The sequence below is a fragment of the Plutella xylostella genome, chromosome 9 (genome assembly GCF_932276165.1).
Source record: "Plutella xylostella chromosome 9, ilPluXylo3.1, whole genome shotgun sequence".
NCBI lineage: Eukaryota > Metazoa > Arthropoda > Insecta > Lepidoptera > Plutellidae > Plutella > Plutella xylostella.
The window spans coordinates 1,815,395-1,838,072 of NC_063989.1; the positions used below are offsets into that span (position 1 = coordinate 1,815,395).

Genomic DNA, 22,678 nt, shown 5'->3' on the forward strand with positions numbered 1-22,678 from the left:
AATTAATTACAAAAACAACCGAGACGGTAATAAATTATATCTGGGCTACATAAATTCATTCGGTACCTAATGATGGTTGAAAGAAACCATTATTTCAGGTTACATCTGAAAACATAATTACTGTCGTAGTTAGTACAACTCAGACAGATAATAGAATAAGATAGAAATGTGAATTTCTATCTTATTCTATTATCTGTGAGGATGTATTATCTGCAACTGACTCTCGAATGGAATCTTTGTGCATATTGCCAAAGTCTAAACTGCCTTCCTAAGCCTGGACTATTTCCCACCACGCTGGCCCACTGCGGGTTGGTGGGTTCACACATCTGGAGGTGCTAAATCTAGATAATATGTAGCTTTCCTCACGATGTTTTCCCTCACCATGGTATATATGATAACTCATTGGGACATGTCAGCGCTGGGATTCGAACCCGCACCTCTGGCTTGAGAATCGGACCGGGCTACCACCGCTCTGAGCTATGATTAAGCATAAGCATAGTGTAAGTAATAGTAATAAGTAAGGTATTTCTACAATATTATTTAAATAATGTGAATCGAGGTATTTGTTTTGAGTGAGTCACGAAATATTTCGTATCGCAAGAATGGATGCTCCGCCACGAGTTGTTATCAGTAAATACTCAAACGGTTTCAATATTATTTAAAATATTGGAATAGGTTTTAATATATTGGAATGTATAAGCATAATTTTAGCACTCTAGTTCGTAAAGTGGAATTTATCTACTACTAAATACTCAACAGGAGTTGTGGCGCTCCTTGGGAGAGTCCAGCAGTGGATGATTATTGGCTGATGTTGATGATGATGATAAAATACCCAACTACTTTTTTACCCTAACATACCCGTGTTAATCTGGGTTAACGTCCTCTCCTCCCTCTCTCCTAAATGGGAGCACATCGAAGGCTACCATGAAGCGTAAAGCCTACGACGCATTGCCAGTAACCCTAGTGGGAAATCAGCCCTGCAGACTAGTGCGATGGCGTAACAAGACCATCGCACTATTCGAGTGGGCCGACGACACCCCGTTCGTTCAGGCATGCTCATGGCTCAGTAAGCTTGGAGAGATAGCGCTAGACAGTAACCTCCCCAGGATAATAAGCGTAGACGCAATGGTGATCGAGTATAGGAAAGGCGAAATTGTTGACCAGCTGGGTTGCCTAAAAGCCTCAAAACATCATGAAATAGTGGTATACGAGGACAGAGGCGAAGATCTAAGCTTTCTCAAAGGTCATATACTTGCGAGGGGCATTGACAACTGCCACCAACAAGCCGAATACTTGGTCACCGGATCTGAACGCCTACAGGAGAGGATGACCGCTGGGGCTGTCACCGCTTCAGAACAACGGAACATGGAAAGGAGGATGCACAATTTAACATCGCAAGGGCGTGTCCAAGGGTTCCTCCAGGCTTTTAAAGCAGCTGCCTCAAGCCTTATAGGAAAACCACAGAGGACACCCGAGAGGCGCCAAATCTCCAGAGAACCTAAAACTGGAAAAAGGCTTGCCCAGAGGAAAATTACTCGAGCGGATATGGGCCAGGTGGTCCCACCGAAGCTGAAAACAGCTACCACCTCAAACGACCATCTAGAGAATGCCGCCATCGAATTTATGGCAATTACAACCGCCACAAAGCAGGTAAATCTCTTGTCCTGCAAAACGATCATGCAGACCTACAGGCAAGAGAACGAAAGCCGGCTAAAAGTTTTACTCGAGGAGGCCGAAGCCTGCATATACGATAACAGTAGTTGCCAAGTCCTCAGAGGCAAAATGACTGGAGCGTATATGGCGGCTTATAGCGAGGAATGCGGATTCGTGCCCTGGGAACGCAACATCCCGAAACTCACTCTCCCACACAACAACCAAATGGTGGTCGTAGCTCAGTGTACCAGGATTATGCTAGAGGACAAAATCCTAGCAAAAGCGGAAACCATTAACGCTACCTGGAATAGCTGGACGATGCCCACCATCGCTTGGGTGAACGGGGTACCTGGATGTGGGAAGACAACCTGGGTGGTAAATAACTTCGATGTGAGCAAAGACACCATTATCACCACGACAACTGAGGCGGCCGTCGATATACGAAACAGGCTAGCGCATAGGATCGGGGACATGGTTAGAACTAGGGTACGTACGATGGCATCAGTCCTAGTAAACGGCTTTAGAGAACATGTCGGATGCCAACGCCTGATAATTGACGAGGCCCTGATGAACCATTTCGGGGCAATCGTAATTGCCGCCCGCCTGTCCCGTGCCAGTGATATTGCTCTAATCGGAGACATCAACCAGCTACCGTACATAGACAGAGAGAACCTATTCGAACTAAGGTACAGTCGCCCAACACTGGTAGCAAACATCACCCAGGAGCTGTTGTGCTCATACAGAAACCCCATGGATGTTGCATACGCCCTAAGAGAAGTATACTCAGGCATATACGCAGCCACAACGCGTATCCAATCCCTGCAGCTGAAAAGGTTTACAGACGCAGCAATTCCAAAATCCCAAACCAACACTCTATTCCTGACGCATACACAGGAAGAAAAAGAGACCCTGACCAGCCAAGGGTTTGGAGAAGGAACGGGATCACGCGTCTTAACCATACACGAAGCACAGGGATTGACGTACGAATCCGTCATTATCATAAAAACAAAAGATAAAATAAAGTTGCACGATAGCATACCTCACGCAGTAGTGGCGCTGTCGAGGCACACCTCCGCCTGCACCTACTATGCGGATGACACCGAGGACGCTATCGGCAACCTCGCTAAAACGGCAATAACAGCACCGAAGAAACGGATCCTCGAGTACAACCTAAAGATGGCAATAAAAAATCGGGACAAAGAGGTCGTTGCCCAGCAATCAAGGCTTTTGGCAACGCAAAATGGAGCGGAATAGGAGAATTTTGATTTTAATTTTATATTGACGGCCAAACCGTATTGCATGTATTTTATAGTTTTGTTATGTATAGTATATAGCATGTATTGTATAGTTTTGATATGTAGGTATTGTATAGTATATCATGAATTAATATTATCTGTATAAGAACTAACCAATAAAATTAAGATAGTTTTAAGAACACTGTCACACATTAACACCAGGCAAAACAACAGCGATGACAAAAGGAGTGTGTGGCCACTGACAGGCGTCTGTTAAGTTCTCTGAAGACAGCTGACACTGGCCCTACCCTTCAAATGTTTGTTGCCATTATAATTGTAAGTGTGACTGTGTGAAACAAAGAAAAAAAAAAAAAAAAAAAAAAAACAAGAAATGCACAACTGGGGGGTTTTTAGTCGGTTAAAGGCCGACACTACCTGGGTCCCCTTCCCAGGGGTCTGTGTAGATTTTCCTCCAGGAGTGCAAAAAAAAAAAAAAAAAAAATAATAATATATAGGTATATATATATAAAAGATAAAATATATATATTATAAGCTTCCACATTGAGTAGTGAGTAGTTAAAAGATGAAGACAAAAAACAACCAAACTCTCACAATATATTGATCTCTCAAAAAGGCACGGACATAAAGTCTGTGGAGTGATAATAAAATCTTTAAAAAAAAAAAAAAAAAATCTGGGTTAACGTTAGGTTAGGTTAGAAAAAAACGGCCGGTTGGTGTGGTTGACCCTGACTCCTGTGCTGAAGGTCCTGGTTCCGACTCCCGGCAGATATTTGTACAGATGTTGGTTATTGGCATATAAGTCGTATAAATGAACGTTATCGCCTGATAATGATTAATTAAAGCATAGAGTAAAAATTATTAAACGTAGAAAAAGCTTTTCTTGGAAAAAAATGTACTTAACTACTTCTGACAGCGTTTTTATATCATCTCGAGATAAAGATGTAGTTGGTTCTCATCAGCACTCAAAAACTAGACAAGTTATAATTTCAATGGAAATTCAGTTTTTGTTTAATCAAAATTTAGAAATATACCTATTTATGTATTTTTTTATTGAAAAAAAAAATGACTTTGCCGTTCTTCCGCCGCTATTTTGCTCTTTGTGAGAACAATATAATTGTTTATTTATTTATTTAACTGAGTAGCTAATAAAAAGCAGTCATTAAGACGACCGAATGGCGTAGTGGTTAGTGACCTGACTACTGAGCCGATGGTCCCGGGTTCGATTCCCGGCTGGGGCAGATATTTGTTTAAACACAGATATTTGTTCTCGGGTCTTGGATGTGCCCGTAAAATGGCAATAGGCCCGCCCCCTATTACATTGGGACTAACATAACACTCTGGCGAAAAGTGGGTGCAGCAATGCACCTCTGCCTACCCCGCAAGGGAGTACCTACATTAGTACAAGGCGTGAGTGCGTGTTTTTTTTCTGTTAAAAAGTCAGAATCTAACAATGATACATAAACTTAAATGCTTACTACTAGTCAAAATAAGGACCATCCATTACCTACGGGTGGTTTTATGGTAAAATTTCTACCTACACCTACAAAAAACTAAGTTGTTAACACTATATGACATTCGAGTCCGTTACATGTATAAATTAGAATTTTGCAGTTTCTTTCATTTATATCAAGTTAACTCATGCCAAAGAGCGAGCTGTATACAGAAACACTAAAAAACAAACCATTTTCCGATAAAAAGTTGATTTTTCACGCTGCGTGTCCGATGACCAAGTGACTCAAAAACACAGAGATTGTATAATCTGTGTTTGTACTTGATAACTTAGTAGAGCCAAGTGGAGCGAGCAACTTTGTTTACTTTCTGACTATAACTAATAAGAATAGGGTCGATTATCGGTTGTTGCGTAACATTTTTTACCCATTTACGACTTTGGATGGAAATAAGGTCTTAGCCATTTACGGTTAAGTTAGGTTACATTGTTTAATTAGGGCAACATACTCAATTGAGATATTATTTTTGTTAAAGTTTTGTTTAACCTTACTCCTTCGACCATTTGTATATAATCAAAGCCTTACTCGTATAATATCTCAAATCGTTTGAAATAAAAGTACCTACCTACATATTTAAATCAATTTAAAAATAAGTTACTTATATTCATCTTGCAATCGTTTTGTTTGCTTATTCTTTTTACTTATAAAGGAGGTGACTCATACACGTATGGCTCAGTTTGAAAACATACCAGCTTTTAAAATTAAATATTATGTCTATTATAATAAAGTTTTATCCACATAGGATCACTAATATCGGCTTGCTTTACAAATAGGATTAAGTATGTTTATCTTAACGATGAGGTGATTTTATCGTATTTTTTTCTAATCCTATCAGATCATTGAAAGTTATTCATCCGCAGAGGGACACTAATTGAAAGAAGCCTTCCCGAATTACATTTATTTACGATCCACGCACCTGTATCAGTCAGCAACTGACGTTAATCTGACTGACTAATCATTTCACTCGGTGACAAAACCTAGTGCAATTTATTAGAGTTTGTCCCCGACATGGTGAGAAGAAGGCATATTTACATCATTCACCTAATTTGAAATTCCATGCTTGTTATGATGTGATCTATAATACTTCCGAGTCGTGGACGGTGGCGGCGGCGGCGGCGGCACGGTGACTTTATTATCAGTTCGGTTCTTACGTCAGGGCATCACTAATGAAATTTATTCCCAACCGATCATTATCACATTTACAGATAATTCAAAACATGGTTCAGGGTTTGCAAGTCTTAGGGCTTTAAATTTAAAGCAATGTGTGTCAATACATTGTAATTCTGATTCATATTGATGATCTCCTTGCTTAATCAAGTACACCAAATGCACCAAAACATGATGTGAGTCATGAAAAAATTATAACATTGCGATATGACCTTGCCATTGACCGGATTAAAGCAGAAAGTTCAATTATGAAGTAAGGTTTTTGTTGAATTATACTAACACGTGATATTTTTCAAGTGATTGTTCATTAGCTAGACAAAACAAGGCAATCGGTTATTGGCCAATTACGGCATTGACAGGTTCCACTGTTATGTAAAGTTGATTAGATCACGACTGAATTGTCCTAACCTATATGATGGATAAATTAAGGAAAATCATAGTAAATTGATTTTTACAAGGGCAGTTGCTTGATATTAAGACCGCACCTTCATGTATCGTGTTATGATGTAAAGTGATCATGATGATTGAATTGAATAATTATTCCATTCGGCAAGATAAGTAGAATAAGGATCTGAATTAGCAGGCCTGACCTTTATTTCGTTTTATGACTAACGTACGGACCTTCCTATACATTTTTAAACCGTAAATAGTATAAAATTTATTAGTAATGCAGTTTTTTCATCCCTACATAACTCAACCATTAGTCAAAATCGTAACTACATAATACTAAAAGAATGTACTTAAAAAATTACATGTAGTTGTCATTCTTTACACATGACTTGACTAAGAGTTATAGTGACTAAATAAAATTCAAAAGATTCATCAAAAAGTGCTGAACTCAGCCCAAAACAGAAGTGCCCGCCTCGCACAATGGCTGTGAAAGTACATTAGAAAGCGAGCGGTCACCGGCGGCGGACGCTCACGTACAGAGTTATATCAGCCGCGCCGGGATTTACATAACAATACGCCGGTTTATGGGTAACTGGAGCGACGCACGCGTTCGCGGATTCCGCGACCACTGCACTAGCTTGGCATAAAACAAATGAACGAGAACTGTGAGCAATGGCCACTTTTAAAGCAACGAGATGGAGTCGTGATTGGCGCAGCAGTGCGAGTAGCATTTGTTTTTGTAAGCTAGAGTGATGCCTGTGGCTGGATTTGACGTTCCATTTTTCTGCTCACCGAATCGCGGTTGAGTGTCGGATTGAATAAATAAATTGTATTGTTTGTATTGGCTTTAGTGTGATCTGTTAGAACTTTTCAGCGCAGTGTATTTTTATAATAAATGGTGTTAGGGTACTTAACTTAATATTACTGTATTAAATTAATAATAAACCATTCAAAAAAATACGAGGTAATTCGACTCGCATACAATTCATTTCTGCCTATTACAGGGCGTTATAGGCAAGAGTTTCTATGTAAGTAAGTTATATGAATGACGGTAACATTTAATAATAAACACGAAATTTATTCTCTAATAAACAATGCACTCGCAAATTAAATATTCTCTCTTGTTTATAGTCGCGATTCGCAACGCTATCCCCATCAAGTTTGGTCGTGAAGAAATACAGGTTCTGTCTCCCATTCACCATAAGCTGGGCCCGGCAATAAGGCAGTTTTGGCGAAAATAGGTTTTATTACAGAGGTATAAGGAAGACATCAGGGCTGAGTGACGGGTCAACCACAGTTGAATGGTAAGGAATCTTGACACTCCTTGCCCTTTACATTCACCATAGACCTGCAAAGGTCTGGTCTAAGCTCCGCCAACCATCTGTTTAAATATCATTGAATCTAATCACCCCTTTATCTTCACCATAGAATAAATAATAACTAACAGAAAAGACTAACCTAAAAGTGGGTCCAAAAATCTACTGGTAATTTAAAAATTAATCAATGTGTTTGTCGTTTCCACAAGATTATTGGATTTTTGTTACATACATATACCCACTAGATACATAAACCCACTTAGGGCGTGCAAAACCGGTTAACCGGTTAACCGGAAAATCGGTTAACCGGACAATATATCACGGTTTTTCATAACCGGTTTTGAGAGTTCAAAACCGGAAACCGAAAACCGGGTTTTCACCGATTTTGATCGTATTTTTATATACTTTTTTACATACATTAGAAGTTGAACCCATAAACTCTAAAAATAAAAGAATTTGTATATCGGTTGGCACACTTATGGACACTAGATTAATGGTGAAACTCATAAAAAAGCACTAAAATATTGTATGGAAATTGAGTGACGATTTTCTGGTGCACATGCCGGCACTCTGCCTAGGCGCAGTAAAGCAAACACGACGTCAGTGACCGATGTGTGCGTGTGAGTTCACATTTTTTGCTGTATGAAAACTTATTGCTGTGTGAAAAAAAGGTACTCTGGGTGCACATAATTATAACGTTGAAATCTGGCCCAATAAAGCACAACAAGGTGGTCTTCATACAAACTCTAGGTAAAACAGGACTGCATTGACCGTTGTTGAAAATATAATTAGGCCAAGTGCGGGGACTGCATTCGACGTTATGGACTTTTTTCATGAAGTGTTGAGGACGTCAAATCAAATGCAGTCGTGTCCATCAATGAGTCAGGCTTTCTTTCGTTGCGTTGATATGAACAAATCTGTAATACATCAAAAAAACATTCATCATCTTACTGCTACTATAGAGTGGTCGTAAGAATCAGACGATAAATGTTTTTTTTTTCAAAATCTGCCTGTATGTTTAAAATATACAATTATTGATGATAACAGAACGATATAAAAACACCATTAAGGTGCCACAGACTTTTTTTAGATGTGATAACAGTAAGTACTATGATAATTCTTATTTAACTTTTTTTCCTGTTCACTAAATTATTAATTTGTCATATGGTTGATTAAAAATAGGTAAGTATATCATAAAAAATGTTTTATTCGTATGTTTTGTGGATATCTCTATCTAAGAATATGGGTTCCTTGTTTAATTAGTACTGTATGACAAAAAATATTTAAGTAATATCAAAACCGGTGAAAAACCGGTTACCCGGTTTTGAGGCTGAAAACCGAAAATTCAAAACCGGTTTTGAAAACCTTCCGGTTTTGCACGCCCTAAACCCACTGATATACTGACTGCCATTGAGCCACTAATATAACATAGAGTAATGCATATAGGTACTTACTTATATACATTATTGTAATTGCAAGTGCGTACAGAATAATATAATACAGATAACAAATAATATTTATAATAGCGAAAATTGTCTCAATAATTTAACGAATTATTTCGAATGGCCGTCCATGTAACAAAATAAATCAAATATGTATGAAGCTAAAAATACTTTCTACGAAGAAAATGCGTTATTTCATCGCATTTCATAAAATTAATGTTCTGTGACTGGATTAACTGAATTCTTCATATAAATGCGCGCTGAAGTAAGATTGTCTCGTTATTTTTGGGACACGAATTTTTTGTTGATTTAACTTATTTTATCTTAACTTTGCAGTATTATTATAAAAATTAAAATTAAATTATTTACTTACTTAAATATACGTGGGGAATGCAAATTGGTATTTTCAACACTTAAAAAATATGTTTTATTGGCAGGTATTTAAATAATATATATTTCTGCAACATGAAGATAAAAAAAAAACACGCACTCACGCCTTGTACTAATGTACTCCCTTGCGGGGTAGGCAGAGGTACATTGCTGCACCCACTTTTCGCCAGAGTGTTATGTTAGTCCCAATGTAATAGGGGGCGGGCCTATTGCCATTTTACGGGCACATCCAAGACCCGAGAACAAATATCTGTGTTTAAACAAATATCTGCCCCAGCCGGGAATCGAACCCGGGACCATCGGCTCAGTAGTCAGGTCACTAACCACTACGCCATTCGGTCGTCTTTGAAGATAAAAACGAATGATATTAACAAGTTAAAAGTAAATTAAGTATTTTCCTCACTGTCTAACTTAAATTCCGTTTTAATTCGTAAATTAGAAACAGTTTTATCAGCTGTTCGAATGGAATTCTGTATTCAAGGATAATTGATTTATTGTATATTTAATTTGTAAAGTACGAATGTTCATTACGATACTTACAATATCACCTTATTGGCTATATTTAATAGGTACTAATAATTATTTTATTAGCAGACGCAGGAAGGAAAAGTAAGCATGAGGACAGATTATTGTGTGAGTAGCTGTGAGTGACCTATATCTAGTGTAGCGATAACTTGCGTATACCTATGAAATCTGTGACGAAGACCGAATGGTGTACTGGTTAGTGACCCTGACTGCTATGCCGAAGGTCCCGGGTTCGATTCCCGGCTGGGGCAGATATTTGTTTAAAGACACATATTTGTACTCGGGTTGTTTGTCTTGGATGTTGATATTTATATTTAGTATGTATCTATCTATGTATTTGTGTAGATATATCAGCTGTCCGACACTCATAACACAGGTTCTGCCTAGCTTGGGGTCGGATGGCCGTGTGTGAGGTGTCCCCACATATTTATTTATTTATTCAAAAGTTGTCAAATCTCAAAGTGAACCTACATTAGATCTTGATAAGTAAACCTAATACGACCGCCGAGACATTGCGTTTTTGACATTCAGAATCCAATCGATATTAATTTAATGACTGCAAATAAAACAACTTAATTAATTATCAGTCATAAAACTCATAAATAAATCGTACAAAATCTGTCATTCATTACCAATGACTAGTATGTATCGATCGAACAAGCAAATCGATTTATTATTTTTTCCCTTTAAACTAATGAAACACTTGATGACCTTCTAAGTCTAATATAATTTGTAGAAGGTGGTATACATTTTATAAGTACTTGTTTTTGAGTTTAACTTAATTCGTTGTGAGCCTTATGAGTGTTTCCTGAACTTCAGGTTTTTAATTTTATTGGTACATACTTCTTCCTCTGCAACCGGAAGTGAGCCCTAAAGTGTACGTCAATAAAACAGCATTGACTTTTTATAACAAATCATAAACATAATCAATTAATCATGTAGGTCGCAAGTAAACTCACTAAATATCTGTCCACGTTTCGATATCGTACGCAACGGACGCATCGCATTCAGTATTCTTTGTATAGAAATTCACACAAGTGCGTCCACTTCGGCATTGCTGACGCCTTTTCTCCTTACATTTATGGAAATCCGTTAGCTCTGATAAACATGATACCTTAGGATAGGTGGATCATAATTTAAATAACATTATCTAACCTTAAGTACTAAACAAAAAATATATGTAGGTACTTACCTTAAGCCTCTAAGTTCCTTTTATCGTATCAACACAGCCGGTAAATGTTAGGTCAGCCCGCTGGTATGCAATGTTACTATTACTAGCTAGAATGCTATTAGGAACTAAGATCTAGAACTTTCCACGTGTAAACACGACTTAAGTCGAGGTAGTACCAACTTGATAGTATAGCAAATGTCTCGATTCTGTTTCATACCCTTTGTTTTTCAATAGTTAAGTAAACTCAAACTTATATTTTAATATAGGTAATATATTATATTTAACTCAGCGTGCTATGGAAAGGGCTATGTTAGGCGTGTCCCTGCGAGATAGGATTCGTAATGAAGAAATCCGCAGGAGAACTAAAGTTACCGACATAGCCAAAAGGATTAGCACGCTGAAGTGGCAATGGGCTGGCCACGTAGCCCGCAGAGCCGACGACCGCTGGAGTAGAAAGGTTCTGGAGTGGAGACCCCGTGTCGGCAAACGGCGTGTCGGTCGCCCCCCAACCCGTTGGTCTGATGATCTGCGGAAGGTAGCGGGAAGCCGCTGGATGCAGATGGCGGGTGACCGTTTGGGGTGGCGATCGTTAGGAGAGGCCTATGTCCAACAGTGGACTACGGAAGGCTGAGAGAGAGAGAGAGATTATATTTAACTAATTATTCAACATCTTTTGTGTCTTTTGTACAACACAGCTATAGAAACAGCTAGGTATTGACACTGAGCTGTTATTTTGAATTATAGTGCGGTTAAAATATTTGTGACTTCACTCATTGGTACAATAGTTGTCATTAGTTTTAAGATAAAACATTTTGACAGTAAAAAAAATGCGGACAGTTTTTTGCTTTGTGTTTGTATGTGATACACTATATCTTATTCGGATATCGTTAATCTAAGGACAATCCTAACTATATATTAATATTATAAATGCGAAAGTAACTGTGTCTGTCTGTCTGTCTGTCTGTTACTCTTTCACGCCAAAACTACAGAACGGATTTGAATGAAATTTGGTATACATACGGTTTAGACCCTGGGAAAGAACATAGGGTACTTTTTATCCCGGAATTCCCACGGGAAAACTTTTTAAGGCGAAGCGAAGCGCGCGGGGACAGCTAGTGATAGATAAATTAATAAACTATGGTGACAACAAACGTCTGACTGTACAACGTTACGTTACGAAATGGAACCTTGTCATTTAATGGACACCACCTTATGCAGGTCATTAACTTTGGTCCAAGTCGAACTCGGTGTGGCAATATGACCAAAATGTCTCAAACCTAACCTGTTAATGTCAAAGACTTTTCGAGGTAATGTTTAAATTATATGTTTTGGATTTATGCAAAATCTTTAAGCTTCACACTAATTCCTGTCAGCTAAAGGGTTACCCCAGTTAAGGTCACCGCACACATAGGCGTAACGTAAAGAGATCGCCTCTTTTTCTTGAACGCCTAGTTGACCGAAGAAAAAAAGTTATTGTTCTGAGACCTTTAACCCTTGCTTGACTAACTCCGATGTTTCGGATAAAAGTATAGTGTAGACTTTTTTTTTGTAAAATACATATATAGAATAAAAAATACATCGGCCACGTGACGTGAGATCGATATGAAATTCAAATCACAAGTCAGTCATTGACTCGAAGATTGTTTAGTAAACCACACAGAAAAATGTGAGTGTTTCACAGTTCTAAAAGACACAGTATTACGGATGTTATTATTGTTTTGTATTATGATTATGACTCATGCTTTTCATAAGATGCCTACTTTTGATAAAAAAAGTGTATTTATGGAATCGTACTTCTCAAAATACATACAGGTTGATACATAAAAATTATAAAAAATACTTACAAATTACAAGCACAGTCTAATTAGCTTTTAGCATATATTGCCTTATTAAGTTGTCATATAAAATGGATATTTATCTATCTATCTAATAGCCTAATAACTAAGATTACGCGCGTCCAAATTTATAGTTCATCGCAGATTTTCGGGGACAGATTTCTAAAACCTGCAACCATTTCGACATCCATAGGAAGTGCAGACTTCACACTCGCCGAGGAAGTGGCTGATATTTGCGCAAGAATATTTTAATGACATGTAAACGTGTTAAGTTCACTGCATTACGCAATATGTTTTGAGCACAACTAATTTGGATATCGCACTAGTATTATAGAGAAGAAAGATTTGTGGGTTCGAAGTATGTGTGTTTGTAATGAATAAACTATTTTCTTTATATCAATATAATTATATGCCGCCTATTGTGCTTACTCCCTTTTTGTTATTTAATGTACCTATATTGTGTGTTTTTTCAACAAAGGTATTGTACCTATATGTCATATTATACCTGACTTCTGCTATAGGCTGATTTATTCCTGAACTTCCATGATGGAATCCTTTAAAAGCAATGAGAACCGCGCACGGAAATCGAAAAGGCAAGTTTTTTGTATACTTACTATTATGTTGGCTGTGCCGCTGACTTGTACACATACAATCTTTAGTTTTTAATCATGGACTGAAAACTGGTTATTATAACACGACACGACCGTGTCTTCAGGCTGTCTCGGCTGCGGCTGCCCAGTAAGGAAACTCGATTTTATTTCTTGAACAAGTACCTACCTACCTATTCGTACTATTCATACATAGGTACCTACCTGTTTTTATTTTTGTATGAAAATAGGTAATAAATATTAATTAGTTACTTACATAATAACAAAAAGTAAAAAAAGAGTGTACGATCCAACGTAAAAAAAAAAATTTGTTTTAACGTTGTTGTTTTTAAGATGAATGCGATGAATTGTAAAGGTGTTTTTTTAGGTATTTTTTTAGATAGCGTTTAGTGTTGGGTATGGGTATTGCTAGTAATAAAATAATATGTACATACCTACCAAGTTAAAAATAACACTGCTGCGGCGTGTTTCTGCTTCTCACTAGACGCAGACAAAACTTTTACTTTGTAACCACTACACTATTCCCACAAGTTATTATACAAAAAATCTCAAAATGCGTAGATAATTTACAAAGTCTAGTAAATGATCGTATAATTTGTGATGTAAAATCGCACCGGTATTTTGGACAAAACGTTATAATAATTAGCACATGTGTGTTATCATTGTCACAAACACTGTGTATTCAAGTAATAACTGTTATTGTCACATACCTACCTACTTCTAACATTATTTTTTTAGTCAGAATATTTCAATCCAAACCAAAACTCATTCCCTTTTTCAACTCCCAAACCCTGGCCATACTGCCAATAAATCCTATAGGTAATTGATGGTAAGTATAATAATTGTTATCAAGGCAAAAAAAAAAACAGCTTTTAATTTAATTGCATTTTTTTTGATAATTACTAAATAGTCTGAATAAAAATATGTGGCAAATATGTAGGGACATCTCACACACGGCCATCCGACCCCAAGCTAGGCAGAGCCTGTGTTATGGGTATCGGACAGCTGATCTACACAAATACATAGATAGATACAATACTAAATATAAATATCAACACCCAAGACCCGAGTACAAATATTTGTCTTTAAACAAATATCTGCCCCAGCCGGGAATCGAACCCGGGACCTTCGGCATAGCAGTCAGGGCCACTAACCACTACGCCATTCGACCGTCGATGAATAGTTAGTTCTTTTCTCCCAATCGTGAGTTGCATCAACATTTCACAAAAAAACATAATATTTTGAATACATTACTGGGTAATGTCAATAGAAAAAGCCTTGGATTTTAGGGTTCCGTATGCGAAAAAAAAACACTAAACCATTATCCGTAGCTCAACTTGTTTTGCCAACACACTAAGAGTGGCTTGCACAGCAAAATTAATCAAAATTAAATGGTTTGTCTCTTGCTCTGAGGTGGAATATCACCAAACGCTAAACATATTTAGTTGCCTGCCACATGGCTGTCAGTACAAAATGTATTTAATTTTATTTTTTTTAGTACATTTAGCGTTTGGTAAAAGTGGCCCTGACAGTATAATGTCAGATTTAATTTTGATTAACTTTGTTGTGCAAGCCACCCTAAGAAGAAGAATCGTATCGCATCGTCGTCGGCTACGGAACCTTCTTCATAGGGGAGACCGTTTCGCACATAGCTGTTTTTTTTTTTAAATATTGCATACGTTTTTCGATTTGCAATAAAAAAAACTGCTATTTTTGCGTTTGACTGGTTGGAAGGTTAGATGATGCACAAGTGCACAATGCTGTTAATTGATTCTGACGTTCAAGTTCTTACAAATAAAATAATCCTAACTAATATTATAAATGCGAAAGTAACTGTGTCTGTCAGTCTGTTACTCTTTCACGCCAAAACTACTGAACGGATTCGAATGAAATTTGGTATACATATGGTCTAGACTAGACCCTGGGAAAGAACATATGATACTTTTTACCCCGGAATTCCCACGGGAAACTTTTTAAGGCAAAGCGAAGCTCGCGGGAACAGTTATTCCTTATATACGTCCGGCGGCGCACCCTGTAAAGTCAGCGACTGACGCTAATAGGACTGGCAATGCACTCCTTACACCGCGGTGACAAACCATAGTAGACATATAAAATAGTACAAAAAGGCGGTCTTAGCAATATCTACCAGACAACCTTTGAATGTAAGAGACAATTTTAACATAATTATTGGGAGTAGGTGCAAGGTATATTACTTGAACAGTACATACTATTATAGACTATACATAAATAAATTTAACCATTTTAGGGTTTGTCACCGGGCTAAAAATACAAATTAATGGTTAAATTTATTTATGTATAGTCTATAATAGTATGTACTGTTCAAGTAATATACCTTGCACCTACTCCCAATAATTATGTTAAAATTGTCTCTTACATCCAAAGGTTGTCTGTTAGAGATTGCTTTAAGCAATAAGACCGTCTTTTTTGTACTATTTTATATATAAGTTGTGAAATTGTAATGTTTTCTTTAATGGTGCAAAATAAAGAGTATTCTATTCTAAATAAATGGTAACTTGCAACATAAAAAGTAACTTGCATAATAATTAATTATGTTTCCTTGACCCAAAACGGCCAAAACTAATAATGTAGTCATTTCATTATAGGAGACATAGTGTTCATTACATATTTAGTAATTTAACCAAAAGACTAATGACATTTTTCAATCAATTCAATACTATTATGGGTTTTATTTGTGATAAAATATGGTTTGATTTTAGTTCAACACTTCACCAACATAGCAATCAGTAAACTTGGTCATTTAAATGGAAGTTGACTGGTAAATATATATTTTTGCATTATATCCATCTAACGGTACGAATATTACACTCACGGGCAATGAAAAAGTTCCACATACAAAATTCCGACACCAAACAACCCAATTTTTTTCAAAGATTTAATTTAAAATTTTAATAAAATGCTATCGTTTTTAGTTGATTATGTATATCCTGATGCTCTGTTAAATGTACCTAAATGTTGCAGAAAGCGTTATTAAGCTAGCATTTTCCGTTCAGGAGTAATTTGGTGCTTTTCTCAGTGGAACCTTTTCATTGCCCGTGACTGTATTTCATTATTTCAAATCGTATTTGAGTATAAAGTACCTACTTATACAAACGTATTAAGTATCTACGTACGTACCGGTTTCTCAAATTTGAGTTAACTAACAAAAAATTCAAGGACTGCGGTAAGTATGCAAAATATTTGCAAATGTAAGCCACTGAACGGTTTTCTCAAATTCCTCGTTGCAGAAACCAGACTTGCACCATTTTAAAGGTTAACTTTTTATGGTGTCACTTTTTAGGTTAATCGATATTTTATTTTACGTCGTTCTTAGGAATATTAAATTACAATGTATAGGTACCTACCTGATAATAAACAAAAGCTCATAAAATGTAACTTGATATTTTGTTAAACATCAGTATACTTTTCTGCTGCACATAATCAATTCCAGTTGAAATCGCTTTGATCAATAGAAGTAACAAACCCACCTGAGTCGCTCAGTTACAGAAGATCGCTACAAAGTCCTAACCAATATTATAAATGCGAAAGTAACTGTGTCTGTCTCTACTGAACGGATTTGAATGAAATTTGGTATACATATGGTCTAGACCCTGAGAAAGAACACAGGCTACTTTTTGTCCCGGAATTCCCACGGGAAAACTTTTTAAGGCGAAGCGAAGCTCGCGTGAACAGCTAATAGGATAGAAGTTTGGAACTAACCAAGCGGAGCGGCCGGTTATATAAACGATTCAATTGTGCTCGTGAATATAATTATATTAAGAGTTCAACCGCACTTGACCCTGGCTTGTTATGAAATATGAAGCCATTGTGTCTGCGGCCATAAGATCAGGGCACAGGTGGTGTGGGCCGGTGTACTGGACGGAATGTTTAGACTAGAATATAGTAGAATATTACTTCATTGGCTCCTTCAGCACCCTTCAGGGAGTTTGCCGTGCATGGGTTGAACTGGACAGAGTACAAGAGCGAAATAATATGAGCATCCAGTCGAATGAATGCTCATAATATTAAATTCGTTCGCTCTTCCGAAATTCGAGGCATCTTCTGAGAGTCAACTTGGCGTCGTTTTTCGATATTATTAAAATTTGTAGCAAGGATAGATTGTACAATGAGCATCATTAATCATTGACGGGATTGTCTTACATCGTTTCAGTTATATATGCTATAAATTATAAAGCACGTCTATTCATCATCACGAGTTCACGACCCATTACGTCCCCACTGCTGGGGCACGGGACTCCTTCCAATGAAGGAAGGGTTAGGAAGGAAAGCACGTCTAGGTATGAAATACCTAGAGAGTTTGTTTCATAGAGATTGCTATTCAGTTTTTTTTCAACTGGGAATGGGAGACTTTGATTTCTTATAACAAACTTTCAAATAATTTATATATTATTTTGAAAGCCAGGTGAGTAGAAAATATTTTGAAAATAACGTGATCGTTAGGAAAATTAACAATTATTACAAAGGACTCTTGCAAGAAGCACCATTATTCATAATAATACATTTTCATTAAAATCAACTCAATTTTTGAGAACTTTTGTTATAAAATTACTGCGTTAAAATTTATTATGTCGTAATTAGCTGTAACAAAAGATAATACGATTTCATCAAGTCCAATGAAAATCTTAGGTACCTAGTAACGTTGTTAGTATTAGATAATGGACTCAGTACTATCAGCGACTGTTTGATAATAACAACCAATAACACTAACAAAAAAGGTTATTATTTTAAATCTGTAACACAAAAGCAGAATTGTAAACACGACGTGTTTTATTTTAAATAAGTAAATAAAAACAAACAATTTGAATCTCGTCATCGTTGCAGTCTTCATCATCATTCTTTAAAAGTATTTTTCAGGATAATGTTTAACCGTAACACTGTGTCTGTTTTCTCATATGTACTCGTACAGATAGTCATAAATATAAATTAGCAAAGCTTCGCTATGTATGTAACTTATTTTTTTATATTTAAAGAAATTTGCAGAGGTACAAACCAACGTAAGTGGTTTAACAATCGATAATTATAGACATCCTTTAGCCAATGCATCAAATTTTATAACTTCTTCAGTGACCTGGATATGAGCGATGTCGATTCCTAAATATGAAGTATGCAATGCATTCTTATCGAAACTAGGTTTATAAATGGACGTATTTCTGATACGGTCAAGACATTTATGCGTTATACATACGACATATTTGCGTTCTGATAACATTTTCTATACATATACGTAGGTAAATAAATATGTGTCGTAAAAACCATCAGCAGTAATTTCTACACAATACGTTTCAGTTTTTGTGAACTCCCGCACCTGCACGCAGATGTAACCTTAGTTAGAAGCGACATAAAAGTGAAAGTTCATTGTTCAATTACGCAACATTTGTCCTTACGCCACTTGTTTAGTTGATCACTTGATGTTAGTGGCCGTATTCATGTGACTTAATAGACCAAGATCTCAGTGAATAGAAGAATGCTAATCAATAGATAAGATAGACAATGTTTCGTTACGAAGCATTCATAATTGTAATAGTAATGTAATATTTGAATAGGTTTTAATCGTGATTGGAAAGAATGCAGTAGAAAGAGCAATAACTTTTTATGGAGCCAAATAAAAATTGCCGATAAACAAAATCGACGCACGACATCGAAATTGAGTGCATCGTTACAATAATAAGACACTACAATCGTCGAAATATAATAGGCCCGATTGGACAGCTCGAAAATGTATGGGATGACAGCTGGTGTCGAAACTAAATCATAAAAAAATCTTAACAATAAGTAACTATTGATGCTTAAAAAGTTCTTTTTTCTTTCAGCCGTTAAAGAATAAGCCAGATTATGTGTCTGTTATGTATTTCATCAAGTAAATGAAGAGTAAATAGCAAATTTGTGTAGATGTTCAAACGGGCCTATTATATTTCGACGACTGTAGTATGCAATTTTATTCTGTGTATGAATGAACAGTGTTGCGAATGTGAATACCTAAGATACAGGTATTGGTTTTGATATTGCCGCGGTGATGGCGACAACCTTTTCCTATTGCATAACCGGACAGATCGAGTTTGTATTGCTCTCAATCTTATATACTCAAATCAGAATCAGGATGTGCAAATTCTACTCAGTTATTGCAAAAATTATAGCGGTGCTGCAATCTAGTACGTATGCAGAATATGACTTTATGAAATTAATAACGGTATTTTTTCTTTTAATCGAATTTTAGAAACATTTTTATGATCGACAACTAATTGATGCAATATTGCAATTTAATGTTGCTAGTAGTCTCCTAGTTTTTATTTGTTATGCAATATAAGTTGATATTTTGTGTAATTTCTTTGAACCCGTTTAATGTTCATTAGAGTTATAAGCAACAAAGTTCATAGTTTTAAACGAATTCAAAATAAGCGAAACGAACTAATGTTCTAATTTATATATCACATACATACAAAAAATATATGATATATTTAATATATGCTATTTGATAAATTATTACATCATGAAGATGACTGCTACAGGAATTTCAATTGTTTAGGAAACAATGTATATACCTATTAATACTTCCATTGCCACTCTATTCATGACTTTACAAAAGCCTTATGCAAATAAAATATTTAGCATTTTGCGTTACATTCAAAATACTATTATCACATGCCATCAACCCAGTTTCAAATTAGTAGTTCCATTACGCACACAGCCATTAGGTAATGATACTTTTACATATGCTGTCGTAAAACTGAGCTTCAAACGTACAGTGCACCATATTAATTACTTTACAAATTTTCAAAATACTGTGAGCATCACTGATAATGCCATGAAGTAATAAACACAAATTGTGTAGATGCTGATGATATAAATGTCACAAACGCAAACAATAGATAAATAGATTAGCAAATCACGAATCTGATGTTTGCAACGACAGTTGATGTGTTTACAGATAAGTGTGATCATCACAAACTGATAAGTAGTTAGACAAACCTGAGAAAGAACGGCCAATTTCGTCACAGATACAGCTATCACGATATTCACGATACACAGACATGAGTTAAGCGCCATGAGCCAAGAGAGTTATTGAGAAATTTCTCTTCCGACGATACGATAAGTTATCGCGAGAAGAAATGAATACTCCCACAGTAATGATTATTATTTGTCAAGCTAAACAAGGCTGAAATTGCGAAAACAAAGCAATAAAATCCAGTTAATGTTATTGTAATGTAGAATTCCAAGGGCTAATATCTGTGGCCATATGTGAGCACACCATATTAGCATCTTTGCAACCTTTTTCTACTATTACTGCTTGCGAGTGTGAATTCTTGGCAAGGAATTTTCCGGAAACATTTATGGTTGGGAAAGATAGCTCAGCATTTTTAAACGAATGGCGAAGGTTATAATTAAGTAATTGTGTTTATTTTTAAACATTCAGGTTGGTAACAGTGACATTATTACTTTTTCACATGTAATCTACCTACATTTCCGTAGGTACATAATAATATACTTGATCAAAAACTGTATTATTTTCAAAAAAGGCATTGCGTAAATCTTTGATCATAACGTCTCAGTTATTAAATTCATAACACCTATTTATTATCATCCACAGTTAGTCAAGAATCGAATATAAGATCGCCAAGTCCACCGGTATTTAGATCAAAACTGGTAAACCCTGTATGATGGCTTGGAACAAGGACACGGCAGCAAAATGTAAATTTATTTCGAAACAATTTTTGAAGTCAGGTGTTCAAGACACTCCTTATGAATGACACCCAACAGTGTAAACATAAAGTATAGTTATGTTTTATTAATTAAAATATCCACGTGCTCTTGGCTCTTGATACACTAACATTTTACGTGTTCGATCACAAAATATATCTACAAAGACTCGTACCGTCATATATCTACATACCGTCTTACAGTCTACAAAGACTCGTATTCTTCTTTATTGAAATAAATATGTGCCGATTCGTCTCGGTATTCATCGAATCCGAAGTAAATACCGTAAAATCATCTATCGTTTCATTTAATGAATGTAAGCAGTTACTGTGACGTTAATAACTAAGTTAATTAGGTGAGTTCTATTAACCGATTACTGATGATGAGTGAACAGCTAAACGAATAACCTAATTGTCTTTTTATGATTAGCATAATTTTATATTGCTTCAATAAGTATAATAGCATAAATACTGCAATAAGAAGGTCCGTTATTAGCTAATTACTTGTGAAACCCTAGAGTACCTATTAGTATCTCGTCCTGTCTATTGGTCGTCAACTCATGCGCAGATCTCGCGGCGCTTATCTAATCCATCCGAGCGAGTGGAAGGAAGAGAAACCGATGAACATAGCGTTTGTTTGCACAAATATTTCGCTTATTTCGCGTCGCTGCCGCGTCGCGGGCAGGTTTTGAAGCCGTTCATACAACTTAACAGAGTGAAAACGGCCTGCAATGTACGCCAGTTGCGTGATACCTACCTCTAGCCGGCACCTGCTATTGCAATTTGCAACTCGCTTGCAACTCCACACATATTGCTAACACACGTAATAAGCCTTTTTCATTTGTTTACGCATAAAGGTCAAGAACACAAACGCAAATCGCCGCTTTAGCATGCGACTCCGTGCGAACATCGACATGAAACTCGACACAGATAAAATCAATCTTATAAAAGTTTTGCGCTTCAAGGTTCGTGCTGCGACTGCAGGTACCTATCATTTGTTATCATCAACACACGACAAGGCTCAGCACAGACCGTTCATTGTCAGTCCGTGTGTTAAAAGAACAAGTGTGTCGTTCATTGCGTATTTAGTACTAATTAGGGGGGTGGTCTGACCTGTGTCCTGCGCATTCTGCAGGTGATGTATGTGGTGCAGATGCGCGTAGTAGTGGTGGTGGTGGAGGATGCACGCCAGGTCCGTGCAGTTCAACATTGTCAATCCGGGGAGTCCACTACACTTTCACACAACTATTCCACTGGCACAAACACAAATCGCTGTCACATCACGTTATCTCCTTGAGCACTGATAAGGGTTGGAGCGGTGGCATTTGTTGGTGGATGGCCGCGGCGGCCGCGGTATCTGACACGCTGTTGGTGGGTTGAGGATCACGCACAGAATCACTGGTGGTTGATTGGTGGGTGGTGCGAGCGGGGCAGCATGGCGGAGCGCGGAGGCGCGCGCGGCGGGTGAGGCGCGCGAGTGGACTGAGTGCGCGCGCGCAGCCGGCGGGCGGTGCAGCTCGCCCTATCACTGCAGCCCGCGCGTTCAACGTCCGCCTTCCTATCAGTTGTAAACAACTTGTTTGTTTCGGTGCTCTTCGGGAGCGCGGCTTCGGGGGTGGCCCAGGGTGGGTGGACATATTTGCGGATTTGGGGCTACTGGCAGTTTTATTGAAGGTTCCGTTTT

The 22,678-nt window shown here is 37.1% G+C and overlaps 1 protein-coding gene across 1 annotated transcript in view; it reads right to left on the reverse strand.

Annotated features, from left to right (window-relative positions):
• LOC105388638 overlaps positions 1-22,474 on the reverse strand; it is a 192,293-nt gene extending 169,819 nt beyond the window's left edge. The window contains exon 1 of the mRNA XM_048622956.1: positions 22,108-22,474. Within this exon, the coding sequence (XP_048478913.1) occupies positions 22,108-22,204 (97 nt within the window). The 5' untranslated portion in view covers positions 22,205-22,474. The remainder of the gene's footprint in view (positions 1-22,107) is intronic.
• Between the last annotated feature and the right edge of the window lie 204 nt (positions 22,475-22,678).